Raw genomic sequence first — 15424 nt, 5'->3', positions numbered from 1 at the left:
GAAGTAAAGTGGTAGGGCAGGGGCACGGGTTACAAACAAAAATAGCACTTGAGTTGCGAAAAATTGTCAGCACAGCATGGGGAAGCAACACGGATTTTTGGTCAGCGCATCGTAGCGAAGGTGTGTAGATAACAGTGGCCTCGCAAAAGAGCAGCACAATAAAGATGCACAAGCACTGAGGAGAAAGGCGGAACGTCGGTGTCCTCTGCGACGTGCACGGTAGCGGCAGCAGCAGCGAAACGTGTCACTGAGGGGTGATAACTCAAGTTGAGCACGGGCGCAGTCTATTATGGCGTTATGATTGGAGAGGAAGTCCCAACCAAAGATAACGTCGTGTGATGAGCGGGCGAGGACGAGGAGTTCTATTGTGTATTGAACTTCGTCGATGACAAGGCGGGCGGTGCATGCGGCTAATGGTCGAATGTCCTGAGCGCTGGCTGGGCGAAGAGAAATTGCAGGAAGCGGCGTCATCACCTTTTTTAGTTTGCGACAGAGGGCGTAATTAAGAACAGAAACGGCTGCGCCAGTGTCTACAAGTGCTTCGACAGGAACTCCCTCGATGAATATGGTAACAATGTTGGCTGGTACGTGAACAGGTCTTGAGTTGGTCCCTGATGGCGCAGGTCTTGCCTCCGGAACTGCGGCCGTTAGTTTTCCGTGTTCACGGCTGATTGGCGGCGGAGCATCGGAGAACGGGAACGACGGCCAGGAGAAGGCGAGCGGTGAGAGCGGCGATCGTAACTTGAAGAGGACTGCGGAGGAGGCTCAGGGAACACAGGCGAGAGGGACGGAGGAAGATTGTACATCGGTTAACGTGTATAGTCGTAGGGACGAGGGCCACGATTACGGCACAAACGAGCCACATGGCCGGCGACTCCACAGGCGTAGCAAATAGGCCCGTTGTCTTGTGTGCGCCAGGGGTTGGAAGGGTGTGGCTGTGGTCGACGCCGGAGAATAGGACGATAAGGGGGGGATTGTAGGTTGCTCAGTTCGCTGACGTCCCTGAGGCTCGTATAGGAGGGGAGGCCGGCTGTACACAGGGGCGACAGGGGGTGGTGGCCGTACCAAAACATCAGCGTACGTGAGAGGAGCCGCCACCAACGGCTGCTGAGGAGGTGAAGGCAGAACCTCAGCGACCTGCTCTTGCATCACACGCTGAAGAGTGGGAGTGAGCGGCGGCGCAGGCGCAGGTGCTGGCGGGCAAGTGAAGGTGGACAAGGAAAGCTGGCGTGCGACTTCCTCACGAACAAACTGTTGAATGTGCTGAATTAGCGACTGCTGGACCTGGGCACCGTCCCCGGAAAGAGCCAAGCTGGAAAGAGTGGCCTGCTGAAGGCCAGCACGTCGTGTGGAAAGCCGCCTCTTGCGAAGCTCATCGAAGCTTTGGCAGAAGCTGATAACATCGGACACAGTTTGGGGGTTTTTGGCGACGAGCATATGGAAGGCGTCATCGTCAATGCCTTGCATAATGTGTCCGATCTTCTCGGCGTCACTCATGGTAGGGTTTACGCGATTGCAGAGGTCTACGACATCTTCTATGAAACTGGTGAAGTTTTCGCCGGTTTGTTGTGCCCGACTTTGCAAGCGTTGCTCGGCGCGAAGCTTACGGATAGCGGGACGGCCAAAAACTTCGGTCAGGCTGGTCTTGAGAGCTGTCCAGGTAGAAATGTCACTCTCATGGTTCAACGCCCGTCACGTTCAACGCCCGTCACGCGCGTTGAACATGCTTGTCGTCGTTCTCTTCAGCAACAGGCGCTGAACATATCAAAGCCCAATACCTGTTTTACAACATGGCTTTTGCCCACCGTAGTTTACTCTATGGCTTCAGCTTCATTTATGCCATAGGGGAATCAATGCCCGTATGAGCACCCCTTGCCTCTCGTCGTTGACCATTCTCATTCGGGTGTAGAAGACATCTAGTGGTATGATATCGCATCTACGTCGCACTCCAGGCCACACCACTGTCACAACGTTCGAACAAACCTTCTATCCTAGCAACCCGCTGTTGTCGTTCGCCTCTACCAACGGCCGAGTTATCTGTCTTCCTTTTTTCCCTCCTTTTCTTCTTTTTTTTCGCTTTTCGCACAGCAACGAACAGGCACGGCAAAATGGCGAGACTGTGGCTAATGTAGCTCTCGCTACAAAAAAAATGACAATGGCTTAGCTCTTCAATGCCAGGATATAAGCAGCGAGAGGGACGTTTCCCTGGCTGGGCTTGCGGTCATGTACATTTATCAAGGAGAGAATTCTGTATACGCATCTTTTATTCATTCTGCTTCATATAAACGAAGAATGCCCGATGATCTGGGAAGTAGCATGCAGCGGTCTCAATTTTAACTATACTGCTTATTTCAATTTCGTAGAGTTTCCAAACGCAAAGGACATTACTCATAGGGTTAAGTCCATTTGGTGCCAATCTCTCGCACACACTACACATGTGTCCAAACAAATTGTTCCCAAAGTCTGCTTCAAATGTCCAGGTCACAGATACACTTTCGGAAAATCGAATGGAGCGTTTAGTCACACGACGTGCCTTCACATCCTCTTCTGTTGGTTCCCGTTGTCCTGTGTACACTCTATGGGCCGGAGCATCGAAGAGCAAACTCAGCGGCTTATAAATGCTGGCTACCCTGAGCATTTGCTGACCTCAGTAGCAGGCTCCCTCTTGCAGAAGCTTAAAAGGGGTCAAGTGAGAGCTGCTCCTGAGCATCAACACAAGGTTGCTGTGGTGCCTTACCTTCATACTATTTCCCACAGGCTCAAACGGATTGGGCAAAAGGCAGGCGTCCGTGTTGTGTTCTCGGCGCCTGACAAGCTTTCTAAGCTTTGTCGCAGAGTCAATGCCCCGGCTGTGCGAAAGCCAGCCTGCCCTGTTAGGCACCAAGCACCTTTCGTTCCCTGCCAAGTTGGTGTCGTCTATAAGATTGCCCTGAGCTGTGGCAAGGCCTACGTGGGGCAAACGGGGCGTCGCCTAAACGAACGACTTATGGAACACTCAAACAGTGTTTACAATACTACAAAAAGAAACCTAGGTGTTCACTGCCTAAAATGTCCCTCTCAGTCCTGTGAGCCATCCTTTCATAAATGCACTGTCATTGCGAGAAACGCACATCAGCTCACACGCGAAATCATAGAAGCCGCTCACATTTTAAAGCTAGGTCAAAATTGTGTTCGCACACCCTCAATAGCCCTGACTAAACGCGAGTTAGAATATTTGAACCAGACGCACAGTAGTTTTAATGTTTAGATTCCGGGTACACTCCTCAGCCTCTAGCGGCCTGACCTTGGTTGTTTTAGGTATTCTGTTTTTAATGCCCTTTTGGTCTTGTAATGCTCTTAATTGTCCTTTTGGTTCTTTTATCGCTCTTAATGCTCCTTTTGGCTTTTTTTTATTTTAGTTTGCGTATCTTTGGATCGTGCCATCTTTAACTGTTTTTACCTATTGACCTCCCCCTTTTTCGCTTCTTTATTTTTCATAGCCCTGCCGTTCTGCCTTGCTTTGACCTATATTGTTATCGTGCGCCTTTTAACTTTGCGTTCGGTGTTTTACGCCACGTGCAAACTCAGCAATTATCAATTCTTTCGCGCCCACTTTTCGTACATATATATTGTGTCACTCTCTAATAAAGAACCAGTTGACGTCAGCGCTGTGTTGTCGTTCCCTTCCTGTGTCTGTGTTTTGAAGTGCGCTATTTTGCTTTCCAAGATGATTTACCAACTAGCCCGTTCTTCCACCCTTGCAGGTTCGCGTCGAATGAGCTTTTTCATACGTCTCATCTCAGCGGCTGTGGGCCGTCTATTACGCTCGACAATCTGGCATAACCGTTTGGCAAGCCATTCCTCTCCCTGTTCTAGCATCTCCGCTGCTCCCTTAGCCTTCTTACACTCATTCTCTATTCGCTGTTGCTATGCGCCGCTTTTTACGCTCTGCCGGCGGCTGCGTTTCGGTGGAGGCGAAACGGAGAGGCGTCCGTGTGCTGTACGATGTCAGTGCACGCTAAAGATCCCCTGGGGATCGAAATTACTTTGTATCCCTCAACTACGGTTCCTCTTGCTCTCTGTCCACTTTCTCTCACACCTTCTTTCCTTCCCTTACAGTGCGGGTCAGGTGTCCACACAGCAAGTGTGAGAGATACTGTGCCTTTTCTTTCATGCGAACCAAATTATTATTATTATTATTATTATTATTATTATTATTATTATTATTATTATTATTATTATTATTATTATTATTATTATTATTATTATTATTATTATTATTATTATTATTATTATTATTATTATTATTATTATTATTATCAAGATTGCTTGTTGTTGCAATCGGACATATCTGCTTTTTCTGATTGGTGTGCGAAGAATCGACTTGCCCTCAATTCTTCCAAAACTAGGGTTGTGTCCTTTACTCGTAAAACACATAGCTTTCTCTACCATTATTCTGTTAATTCTGTGCTGTTGGACAGGGTTCATGAAATTAATGGCCTTGGTGTACTTTTTGACCGTACCCTCTGCTTCTCCTCTCACACTAAACGCATTGCTCAGCGGGCTGTGCGCACACTCGGATTCGTTTGCAGACTTTCGAGAGAGTTCCATACTCCACTTCCGTTCCTAAAACTGTACCTGTCCATGTGCTTGCCGCTCTTGGAGCATGCGTCGGTTGTTTGGAATGGCACTTGCAAATCGAACTTGGACAAGGTTGACAGAGTACAAAAAAAATTTTACGGATATTTCATTATCGTGTTCCTTGCGCAACTTCCCCCTCTCGCTCCACCAGGAGCGCCCAACTGAATCTTCCTTCTCCTCACTGCCGTCGTATCAGACTTGATATCATATTTCTGTACAAACTCCTTCATGGCCACATTATGTGCCCTCAGCTCTTAGAGTACATTCTACTGCGTGTTCCGCGAAAGAGCATGAGGGAATTCAGACCATTTCAGGTTTCTCCTCTTCATTCCCACTCCCCTCTGGACAGGATGCAGTGGTTATTTAACTCTTTTTGCCCTCACCTTGACATCTTCCAAAACTCGCTCTGTTCATTTACATTGGATGTTCGTAGCGTTGTATTCTAAATAGTACTTTGTCACATATAACTCCCACTTTCTAGCTTTAATATTGTATTTACTTCACTTTTTGCTTTTTTTCCTGTTCAATGCTGTCTGTATCTTGAACTACTTTTTATCCGTTTCTTACTTATATTTCAACTTTAAACTTTATATTCGAATCTCACTGTCCATTGTTCAATTCTACTTCTTTACTGTATTATTCTGTATTTCTAGCCTGTGTTTTAAGTACCATGAACTTGTTGCGCCTGGAATGGTTGTTTATTTTATGTATATTTCTATATTACTATAATCAATGTCAGTTATTTGTTGTTTTTTTTTCTCTTCTATCTACCGATCTTTTTTTTTCTTTTCTTTCCTGGTGGGCTCAAAAATTCTCTCACTGTGTATATAAGTGATGCTACTCATTGATTGCTTACTTTTCGTGATACTTTTCGCCTCAGTTTCATTTCATGTATTATTTATTTCTTTTTTTGTGTTCTCTGTGTGTGTGTAAACATGTTTGTGCATTTTCATTTCTTTTTTTTTATTTGTGCTGCAGCACGAAGACCACATTGTTGTTCCTTCGCACATTAAATAAAGATTGATTATTATTATTATTATTATTATTATTATTATTATTATTATTATTATTATTATTATTATTATTATTATTATTATTATTATTATTATTATTATTATTATTATTATTATTATTATTATTATTATTACGCTCTGCATCTTGGTGTCTCCGCTTAGCAAGGCGTTCTTCTATTCGTTCCGGCATCTCTGCTACTCTGCATCTTGGCGTTTCCGCTTGGCAAGACGTTTTTCTTTGTTCGGGCGCCACACGTTACTCGCGATGCAGCTGTGGTTTCACGCACGCGACCTTGCGGCCGAACAGGCATATGACTAAATGCGATGCTGACTAACGTAGTGTAGCTCTCGCTACAATAAAGTAGGTAGGTGAAAACATTATTGATGAGGCTTAAAGAGAGTTACGTCCTAGGGTTGGTCTGGCTCTTGATCCCTGGTGGTGGCCAATATTCCGTGACGTGCGGCGACCTATCCAACCCACTCTATCAGCCGCCTTTGCGAGGCCGGTTTGGATCTGGAGACCGTAACCTCCCAACCCTCTTTGTTAGTGAGGTTCCAGCGAAATGGTGGTTGGAATTATCGGCCGTGATATAATATGTGGACAAAGTTGCCTCTCGGAGCCCCAAAAAGAGAGCATTCGGGTTTGTAATGGTCTGGGTGGATAAGAGCTAACAAAGCCGGTGAATGAAATGTGCGAGCCTGGAGCTGTCTCCAGGTAGTTTGTTGTTCCTTCGATAGGCGGCTGTGTAGTGGAAGATAAAAGGGATATTTGTTTCCTGTAAGGGAGCGTTATTTCATGATATGTGGCGAGCCGGTCCGTTGCGCAACCGTGGTCTACGGAGTGCCCTGCTCGGTAGACGTACGCTCGAACAAGAGAGTGGGCCACTTCTTTACCGGGGTTATCTGCGTGGGATGTCACCCAAACTATTTGATCTGGTCTGGATTCTGCGGAGCAAGAATTGTGAATTTTCTGGTGGCGGAATGAATCCGTTCCGGAGCAAAGTTCATGATTGCTGCTTTAAAGTCGCCTAGAATGAGTATGGCAACGAAGGAGGAAATGGCAAGTGCTATGGCTGCTTCTTTGGCTTTGAAGTTGTCTTGATCGAGCATGAGGCTATGTGCTTGAAGCCATGCGACGCTACACTGATGGCGTAGTCCGAATTGTGGATGTACTTTGGCGCGTTCAAGTAGACCGCGTCTTTGTCGTTTCCATGAGCTTTAGTAAAGCCTTGACACGAGCTTTGCGTCTGGCCTGGTTGTGAACTAGGTGTACGTTTTTGTGCAGAGGTTTGTGGGGCCCCACAGCCCTTTTTAGTGTTTCAAACCGCGCACGCTTTTTCCTATTTGTGTTGGTGTCTGCCCGGGCAGCGCGAGTACGCATGAGCAAGCTGCCTGGAGCGGGGGCGTTATGTTATCGGCGCGAGACCGAGGATAGATAAGCGCATCGGAAGCATGGCTCGAGGCTTTTTTCGCCGGGCGCCGGACCAGCGAAGGGCGGCCAGGAGCGTTCCAGGCCGGCGGGATGTACACGAACGACGGAGCGGAGTCCTGCCAGACAAAGACGGAAGCGGTGCCTACAAGAATGTCTTAGGAGTATTAGCGTGAGTGCTGCCACGCGAAAACCAATGCTTTTGTACCGTCGTCAACGCTTTGGCTCTATTACTCGCCCTATTCGCGCTGCAGTGTGTTTTGCGTTACCGCAGTAAAGCCCTGACCAATGTTCCGTTTTATTCTTCATAGTCCATTGTCGCGCACTTCGACGGCATGTTTTCAGCGCTGTTTTGCCCAGTGCTGTTTCTTTTTATTTAATACTTTTCTGCTGATCGAACAAACCGGTGTTTTTAACAAAGACTTGGTTTTTCACTCGTCGGGCGAGACCATGGCTCATGGACCCGTATTCTAGAAGGCGTAGCCTTCATTTGGCGCCCAACGTGATTTCTGCTCGAGCTTTGGCTCGCCCCGCGAGTATCGCAATTTGAGGCTCGTGCAGTTTCGTGCGTAGCGATGTAGGACTTACTGGGTGCAAGCGCCCAGTTGACGGAGGTAGTTCGGCCTCCCACACAGGCAGGTTCCGGGCATGAGCAATCAGGAGATAGGAAAAGCGAACCGTCAGACTTTGGTAGCGGAATTCTTGGCCTACTGTCCGAGCTAGTTGAATCAAAGGCAAATTTCAGAGAAATGGTAGAAACCGGTATTCTAACTGTTTTGAATTCCTTCACGGGGTCATCAGCGGAAAAATGCCCAATCGAGACAGTGCTCAGGCCCCTTGCAGCAATGTTCACGGAGGCTCCGGGGAAGGCCAACGTACTAACTCACAGGATCGACACCGGCGATGCTCGTCCTATCCGATTCAATCCAAGGCCCTTGAGTGTCCACATGCGAGCGCTGCTGGATGGTGCCCGCGACGAAATGGTGGCTACCGGTGCGGTGAGACCATCAAAAAGCCCCTGGGCGTTCCCTGTTGTTCTCGCGCCTATGAAAGATGGCACAGCACGGTTGTGTGTAGATTATCGAAGTCTGAACACTGTGACGGTGCGAGACTCTTACCCTTTCCCGTCAGTTGACTCTGTCATCTATTCACTTGGGTCAGCAAAATTTTTACAACTCTTGACTGCAGTAGGGGTTTTCTGCAAAACCCGATTGACCGCTGTGACATTGAAAAAACGGCTTTCACTTGCCATCAGGGACTGTTCGAATTTGTGCGATTGCCTTTCGGTTTGTGCAATTCACCTGCTACTTTTCAGCGTGTAATGGATATTGTCCTGGGAGACGCTAAATTTAACTATGCTATGGACTACATGGATGACGTAGTAGTGTTCTCAGAAAGCTTAGGTTAGCATCTCCTTCATCTAACCAATGTCCTTCAACGAATACAGAATGCGGGCATCACCATTAATCCCGGCAAAGTTAAGTTGGTGACAAGCACAATCAACCTTCTTGATTTCATTGTGGAATAGGGCACAGTTCGCCCGGGTGAAGAGAAGCTTCAGGCCATTCTGCAGCTCCCATCACCAACGAACATAAAGAGTCTCCAGCGTTTCTTGGGCATGGTGGGATTCTACCGCCACTTCATCCCGAACTGCGCTGACCTAGCGCGACCCCTCCATCAGCTTCTCCGGAAGGGTGCCCGCTGGTCATGGACAGAAGCAGAACAGGGATCATTCCGTTCACTGTCCGCAGCCATCGCGGACACTGCACGCCTGCGGCTTCCAGACCTTCAATCAATCAGTTAATCAATCAATCAATCAATCAATCAATCAATCAATCAATCAATCTTTATTTCAGTTTGTACATGCAAACTGGGGATGGTGAGAAAAAAGCAGTGAATTATGCTCTTCTTCTTATGCTCTTATATGTTCTTCTAATCTTCCAGAGATTCACAGGAGTCATCACAAAATGGGTAAATATTATTTTCGAAATATATTTTTGCTGTTATAAACCTTTTAAATGATACAAAGAAATCTTTGTTGGAATAAAAACACTTAGTACCTGGTGAATCGCACAAATACACAACAGAAGTTTCCGGGGATCAAGTGGATGGAGCTGGCAGAAAATTGAGATAATACCAGGGATATGGGAGAGGCCTTCGCCCTGCTGTGGGTGTAGTAAGGCTGGTGGTCGTGACTATGATGGAAGATTAAGTTAATCCTGCCTAAAGAAATGTATGACTAAGGCGATGACTGGCCAATGTAGGGGGAATTGATTAATGCAAGGAACTAAAAAAAAAATTGCTTCTGTGCCGTTGTATAACCTTCTCGTGCTACAAATAACAAAAGCTCAGTAATAAATGAATTCCTCAGCAATAATTAGTGAATGTGCTGGGAATATATTTTTGACTAAATTTTGACGTCACATTCAAGGTGTCTGCGTAGAGCAGTTGGTCGTTATACTACCTTCTTTTTAGACATAACTGCAACATATTTTTGCCATACTTTTGTGGTTAATGTTCGATATAAATTTGTTTTAAATTATAGCATCGCTAAGTATTTCAATATACGTTTGTTGGTTTTGCAAATATTTAAGTATTCTAGAACTGAAAAGAATTATATACGGATATTTAACCGTTATTCGTCATTTGCTGTGGCGACTGTACCCGACTCTTCGCAACTAAGCACTTCGCGGAAAAAGATTTTCGACTTCCATCATCAGGATTCGCAATTGCCCTTAACATTCAAGTCTGCAGCGCATGTATTTACTAGCAGGATACGCTATACCATAGCGATCTTAAGTGGATAACAAACAAATACACGCCAAACCAAAACTTTCCGTTCCCACCAAAACGTTCAGCGCGTTTTTTTTTTTTTTTTTTCATTCGTGAATTACAATTGGTAACGCTGTCCAGTTGTCTTGCTCAGGGTACCAGGAAACCTTTCGTAAATAGGCGATTTGAATAAAAGTGTTAATTCCTATTTACTAAAAAAAAAATTAACACCCGTTCGCGAGTACGCGGCTCTACTTCGGACTTTTTATGAAAAATGCAGCTGAAAAGACAACGGTACACAGCAGAAAGACACACACACATATGCGAAGACGATGCTGCATTAACAACTCATTATTCACAAAAGGCCAACAACAACAGCTACAATAAAGACCCATTATTCACACCCGTGCACTTTCTTCACTTCTTTTAAGTACAGCTAACTTCATCCGTCACTGTCCTGCCAGCAAGCTAACAATTGCATCGCCTTCTTCATAAGGAAGCGGAAGGCGTATTAAAACATTGTTCACAAGACACATTAATCGCACAGAGTACCAAAATCTCTCATCTCCACTTGCCCTTATTCTTTTTCAAAACTTAAAAGAGTTATGCGGGCCAGCTGGGCATATTTTTTCTTGCATAACTTGCAATTTTTGCATTGCACCCCAAGGTTGGTGAAACATTTCTTCGATATTGCTATAGCGTGTTCTCTAATTCGGCATTCATATATCGCCTTGTATAGCCAATGCACTTCTTCCCACAGAACAAATCAATCGAATCTACAATTCCTTGAATACATTCAGAATACCTCATTCGGTACGCAGTTTTGCATCTTTGTTTGGAGCTCTTTAATTCCGTGTTTCTCACCAATCCTCATCCACTTATTGGTTAAGCCATAGACATAGGGTACCAAGGACCTTGAATGAGTTGAGAAAGAAGGTTTTTATTCAAGTTCATTTCGCAAAATATGAATCACGCGGTTAGAACAGCGTGGAGGTTTTCGCTGAATAGCAAAGACATCAAAAATTGCTTTAGATTTATGAGGTCGTTCATATGCAAGCTGTAGCACATATTCCAGATGTCAAAACAGTCAATAGAAGACGCTAGAAAGACCGCTCGATATTATCGGACTTGCCCGATATCCGTAAGCAGATTTTTAAAATATTCTTTAGAAGTTTATCTTAGCGCTGGTTACGAATTATGTGGTGCTAGCATGGTTAGACTTGAGATTGCATTATTTATATTCACCTTCTATGGCCTTGCTTGATTTTAACTCGCCCACTCTTATGATTACCATATCATATTAGGTATTCTGCCAAGTTTTGCTGGTTCAGTATATGTAGAATGCCCTTTTTAACCTAACCGTATGAAGATGCCCGCATGGCCTAGAATTAGCGTGATCGTTATTTATGAGTTTTTAATGGTTATATAGGAGTCCTGATGGGGGGATATTTATCTCAAAAACCCTGCCCAAGCTTACACCTCCTTCCAGCTCGGTCAAAACATGTGAAGTCATGACAAATTGGTTCCCGGCCGTTTTGCAGCCAGATATGCATTCCCCTCCCTTCTAAGGCTTTTCCAAAGGCAGAGCACACAGACACATACTGACGGATAAACAACGGCATTTTGGCTAATTGGACGCCCTATATGTCCACTGCACTCAAACAATTATACGGATACTTACGAGGCCTGTTTTCAGCAGGAGTCAGTCACCAGGCACTTCATGTTGCATTAGTACGATTGCATTTCCACACATGGCGATACCAGAAAAGAACCTTACTTTGCGATAGAATAGCTTTCTTTTAAAGCAGTAGCGTATGCGGCAACAAGCCGGTAGTGTTTAGTTGCAAGCTAGTAAACATTAGTTCTCTCCTGGAAGTGCCGAGCCGAAGGCCAGTGAAAACTTGTTCATATCGAGAAACCGGAGGTTATCTGGAGGAAACATTTATTGAGCCTGGCCGGTGGCTATCTAGGGGAATTGTTATTGAGCCCAGCGCCTACAGAACGAGACGCCGGTGGTCTACTCCCAATTGCACCGATTCGAAAAGTGGAACTTGATAGTTTAACACGTTATTTCTTGCACCCCAGATTAATCCATGCGAATGTGCAATGAATCCTAATACCAAGTATACATTGCACGCACACCTACAGCATGGCTAGCAGATTTTCAGACGTCGCAAATCTTACCACCTATTATAGTCAAAACAAAAGGCGCATATCCTTTATGTAACATCTGCAGAAAATACTCAGGCGTAGAACCTGGCCCACGTAACTAAAAAGTTAAAAAAAAGCATGAAATGATCTTTACTTTGTTCGCTCCGCTGTTAACAGTTTCGATATATCCTTTCTATGCAGTGCTTCCGAAGCGACTACACCAATTGAGTAAGTAATCCTCGTTTTACTAGTAGGTAGGGTCAAACTAAAGAAAAAAAGGTTTATTACTAGGTGCTGCCGTTTTTATCACAAAAGAGCACAGGTCACATGATATGACAGCGTGCGTGATATGCCAGCGTGCGATACGTGTACCTTGTCATACTCATGAGTCATGCTCCACATCAGGACACGCGCTTGATAACACTACGTCCCCTCCCCTAAGCTGGAGTAAGCAAAACAATCTGGTGTCTCCCGGAGGCGAGTCGACCGACGTGGTGGTCGTTGTCCTTCGGCTTGAGAGCCGACTGCCCATGCCTTCGTAGCTTGATGATCTTCTGTCTGGTCCTGGTCGGAGTTACGCTGAGCTCCGTCGTCGGTGGGGACTTGGTACGGCTTGCTAGGTGACGGCACCGTCATGAACCGTGGCCGAAGCTGGTCTACGTAGTCGCTGCTGTCCCTCATTTGTTTCCATTGTAACCTATACCTGCTCCCGTAGTGTACACTACTGCCGCTGGCATCTACTTCCGAACAGAATGAAACTGGCGCGACCATATTGCCTTCCAGGTTGAAACTGTGTCGATACTTTTGCCGCTCCTGGTACCTGTTCCCCAGAATCATAATTTTCGATCACCTTATTGACCGTGAATGAAGCTGTCAACCTGGTTCGGGACGGAAGGCAAACAGCCGCCCCGGTGACGATTTCCCTCCTTCCAATGGTGTCGTTCACTACGCCATGCGCAGCGCCTATAGACCTTTTCAAAATTGGCCAAAGGGCGCTGCCATATTGGAGACTGGGCTGTGCTCATAACACAGGAAAAAGCTGCGGATTCTCCCCTCGTACGTGGTTCTCAGCCCATTCAAACCGGTTTCTCCAATGGTCGTGAAAAGGTCGATAGGGGCGCACTTGAAAGCCGCCTAGCGGCGGCCGTCGGAACCCGAGGCGGGCCTCATGCGCCAAGCGCAGCCGTGGTGCGCGCGTGCGATCTGCCGTTCCTGCGCGTCTCGCGGGCATTTCCGCGTTGACAGTGTGCGCAAGGGGATCGTACTATATAATAATAGTGGACATGTGTTGGTTGTCACGGCGGTCTGGGACTACATCGCCTCCATATGTATCATGTGTTTGCTGCAGACGAGCGTCAACAAGGTTGCATACGAAGTGGAGTTCATTTTGAGTGCCCCGCTTTCATTACAACGCCACGCTAATTAGTTCATTCCTTGACCTATGAGCCAATGTTCTTTCTTTGCTTAATGGTGCACGCTTGCTTAGTTTACATGTAATATATTGCTACAGTAAACTAGGCAGCGTCGTCGAAACTGCGAGCGGTTTCGTACCGGTGCGACAGCAGGAAAATTCAGTTAGCTTGCAAACCAGCATTCGGAGCATCAGAAAAATAGCGCATATTGGGCTCCTGTAGCAAGAGTTCAGATTTTTCATGCTTGCGCTTTACCACTGCCTGTACAATATGTATTTCACGTATTCTGTCGTCAAAAAGGCAGAGCGGGTAGATACTTTCATGAGGGAGTGAGATATCAGCAGAGGAATTATCTGAAAAGCTGCATCACAGGTTAGCCAGAGGCATATTAGATTTAAATTTTATATCCTATGTTATTAATGTAGTATCATCTTCATTTCATTTGTATCACCATCGCGCCAAACTGCAGGACTACAGCGCGCTTTATAACCAGCTCTAGAGCCCTAGTCTGAACAGCAAGTGCAGAGACATTTTATGTTTTCGTAATCTTGCTAGAAAACAGAAACACTGGCGCTGGTCTTCAAAGTAATTGCATGGCAAATTTCAAAACACATATTGGCAAATGTCTGCTCAATAACCCGCCGCAGTGGCCCAGGCTACTGAGGAGGACCGAGTTATCGGGACTGAAGTAGACCGCGCCCCCCGCGTTTAGGTGGAGGCGAAACACTAAATGCCACCATGTGCTCTGCGATGTCAATTCCCGCTAAGAATCGTCTGGCTAAGCGTCTCACAAATCTAATGCGTATTGTTTCTTCCCCGCTAGTGGAAGCGATGAAGTTTAAACAAAAAGTGTTCACCGAAGGTGCAATGACAAGCGGAAAACACTGAAACCATAGTTATCACTCAGCCCCCCCCCCCCCCCCCCCCGCCACGGCAAATTTAATGCCAATTCCATCGAATGACATTCGTTCAAAATGATATTTGTTTGCTGCTACACGAGAAAATATAATGACATTCGATGAAAATGACATTAGGTATCGAATGAGATTGAGGTACTCTACCAAATGCGATCAACGAGGAAATGCATGTTATCTCGACAGAAGAGAATTGGTGAGAAGATACATCCAAAATAAACTAAAAATGTGCCACCTGCATTAAATAATATACTGTGCTCCTATATTTTTGCACCCAGTCATCTATGTGAAAAATGACAAATAGCATCGTAAAAAAAAAAAAAAAGAAAAAAAAAACCTGGCACCCATCGCAGCCAGCCAACCCGTAGCCAACGCACTCAGCGGGGGCGGAACAGGTCGCTTCGTCTACCGCGGTCCGTCGGCGCCGAGCCTCCGGCACGGCGGATTTCTTTCGCTTTAAATAATACGCGCTTAATTTGGCAGCGGTGGCGTAGCGGTTGAACATCCGCCTCGCATGCAAGAGGACCGGGGCTAAATCCCGCTGCCGCGCAATTCTGCACCAGATTTAAAAAAAAAAGAATAAAAAGAAATTCGCGTGACGATGGAATTGCATAAACAGGTTTGGGGTGCGACCTGATGCCGGTGAACACCTCCGGCAACGTACTCCCTCACCAGAACAGGAGTTGGCCACCCTGGTGCAGTAATTGGCCATGACCTCTCGTGATAAGCTCCATAAAACCCCGGCCCTCAATCACCAGCGGCTGCGGAACAACTGACCACGGCGGCGGTCAGACCTGTGGCGCAGCAGGGGGTGCTAAGAACTTCTGGCTCCGCTGGACAGGCCGCCATTGAAATCTGACCCTGGCAACGTTTAACGTTAGAACCCTAGCTAGTGAAGCTAGCTTAGCAGTACTGTTAGAGGAACTAGAAGGTATCAAATGGGATGTCATGAGGCTTAGTGAGGTTAGGAGGCCGAATGAGGCATATACTGTACTGAAGGATGGGCATGTACTGTGTTATCGAGGCTTACCAAAAAGGCGACCACTAGGAGTAGGTTTCCTTGTCAATAAGTATACAGAGGGTAATATAGATGAATTCTATAGTATTAATGAG

At 46.2% G+C, this 15424-nt stretch overlaps 1 protein-coding gene across 2 annotated transcripts in view; it reads left to right on the top strand.

Moving 5' to 3' along the window:
• The window catches only part of LOC146178065 (vitellogenic carboxypeptidase-like), a 151139-nt gene that overhangs the window by 76561 nt on the left and 59154 nt on the right, over positions 1–15424 (top strand). For both annotated transcript variants that reach the window (XM_084577918.1, XM_084577919.1), the window contains exons 3-4: positions 9007–9033; positions 12187–12213. In XM_084577918.1, coding sequence (XP_084434044.1) covers positions 9007–9033; positions 12187–12213 — 54 coding nt within the window. The remainder of the gene's footprint in view (positions 1–9006; positions 9034–12186; positions 12214–15424) is intronic.

The sequence above is a fragment of the Amblyomma maculatum genome, chromosome 9 (genome assembly GCF_055883805.1).
Source record: "Amblyomma maculatum isolate TAMU_Amacu chromosome 9, ASM5588380v1, whole genome shotgun sequence".
Taxonomy (NCBI): domain Eukaryota; kingdom Metazoa; phylum Arthropoda; class Arachnida; order Ixodida; family Ixodidae; genus Amblyomma; species Amblyomma maculatum.
This window is presented reverse-complemented; position numbering and strand designations above follow the sequence as displayed.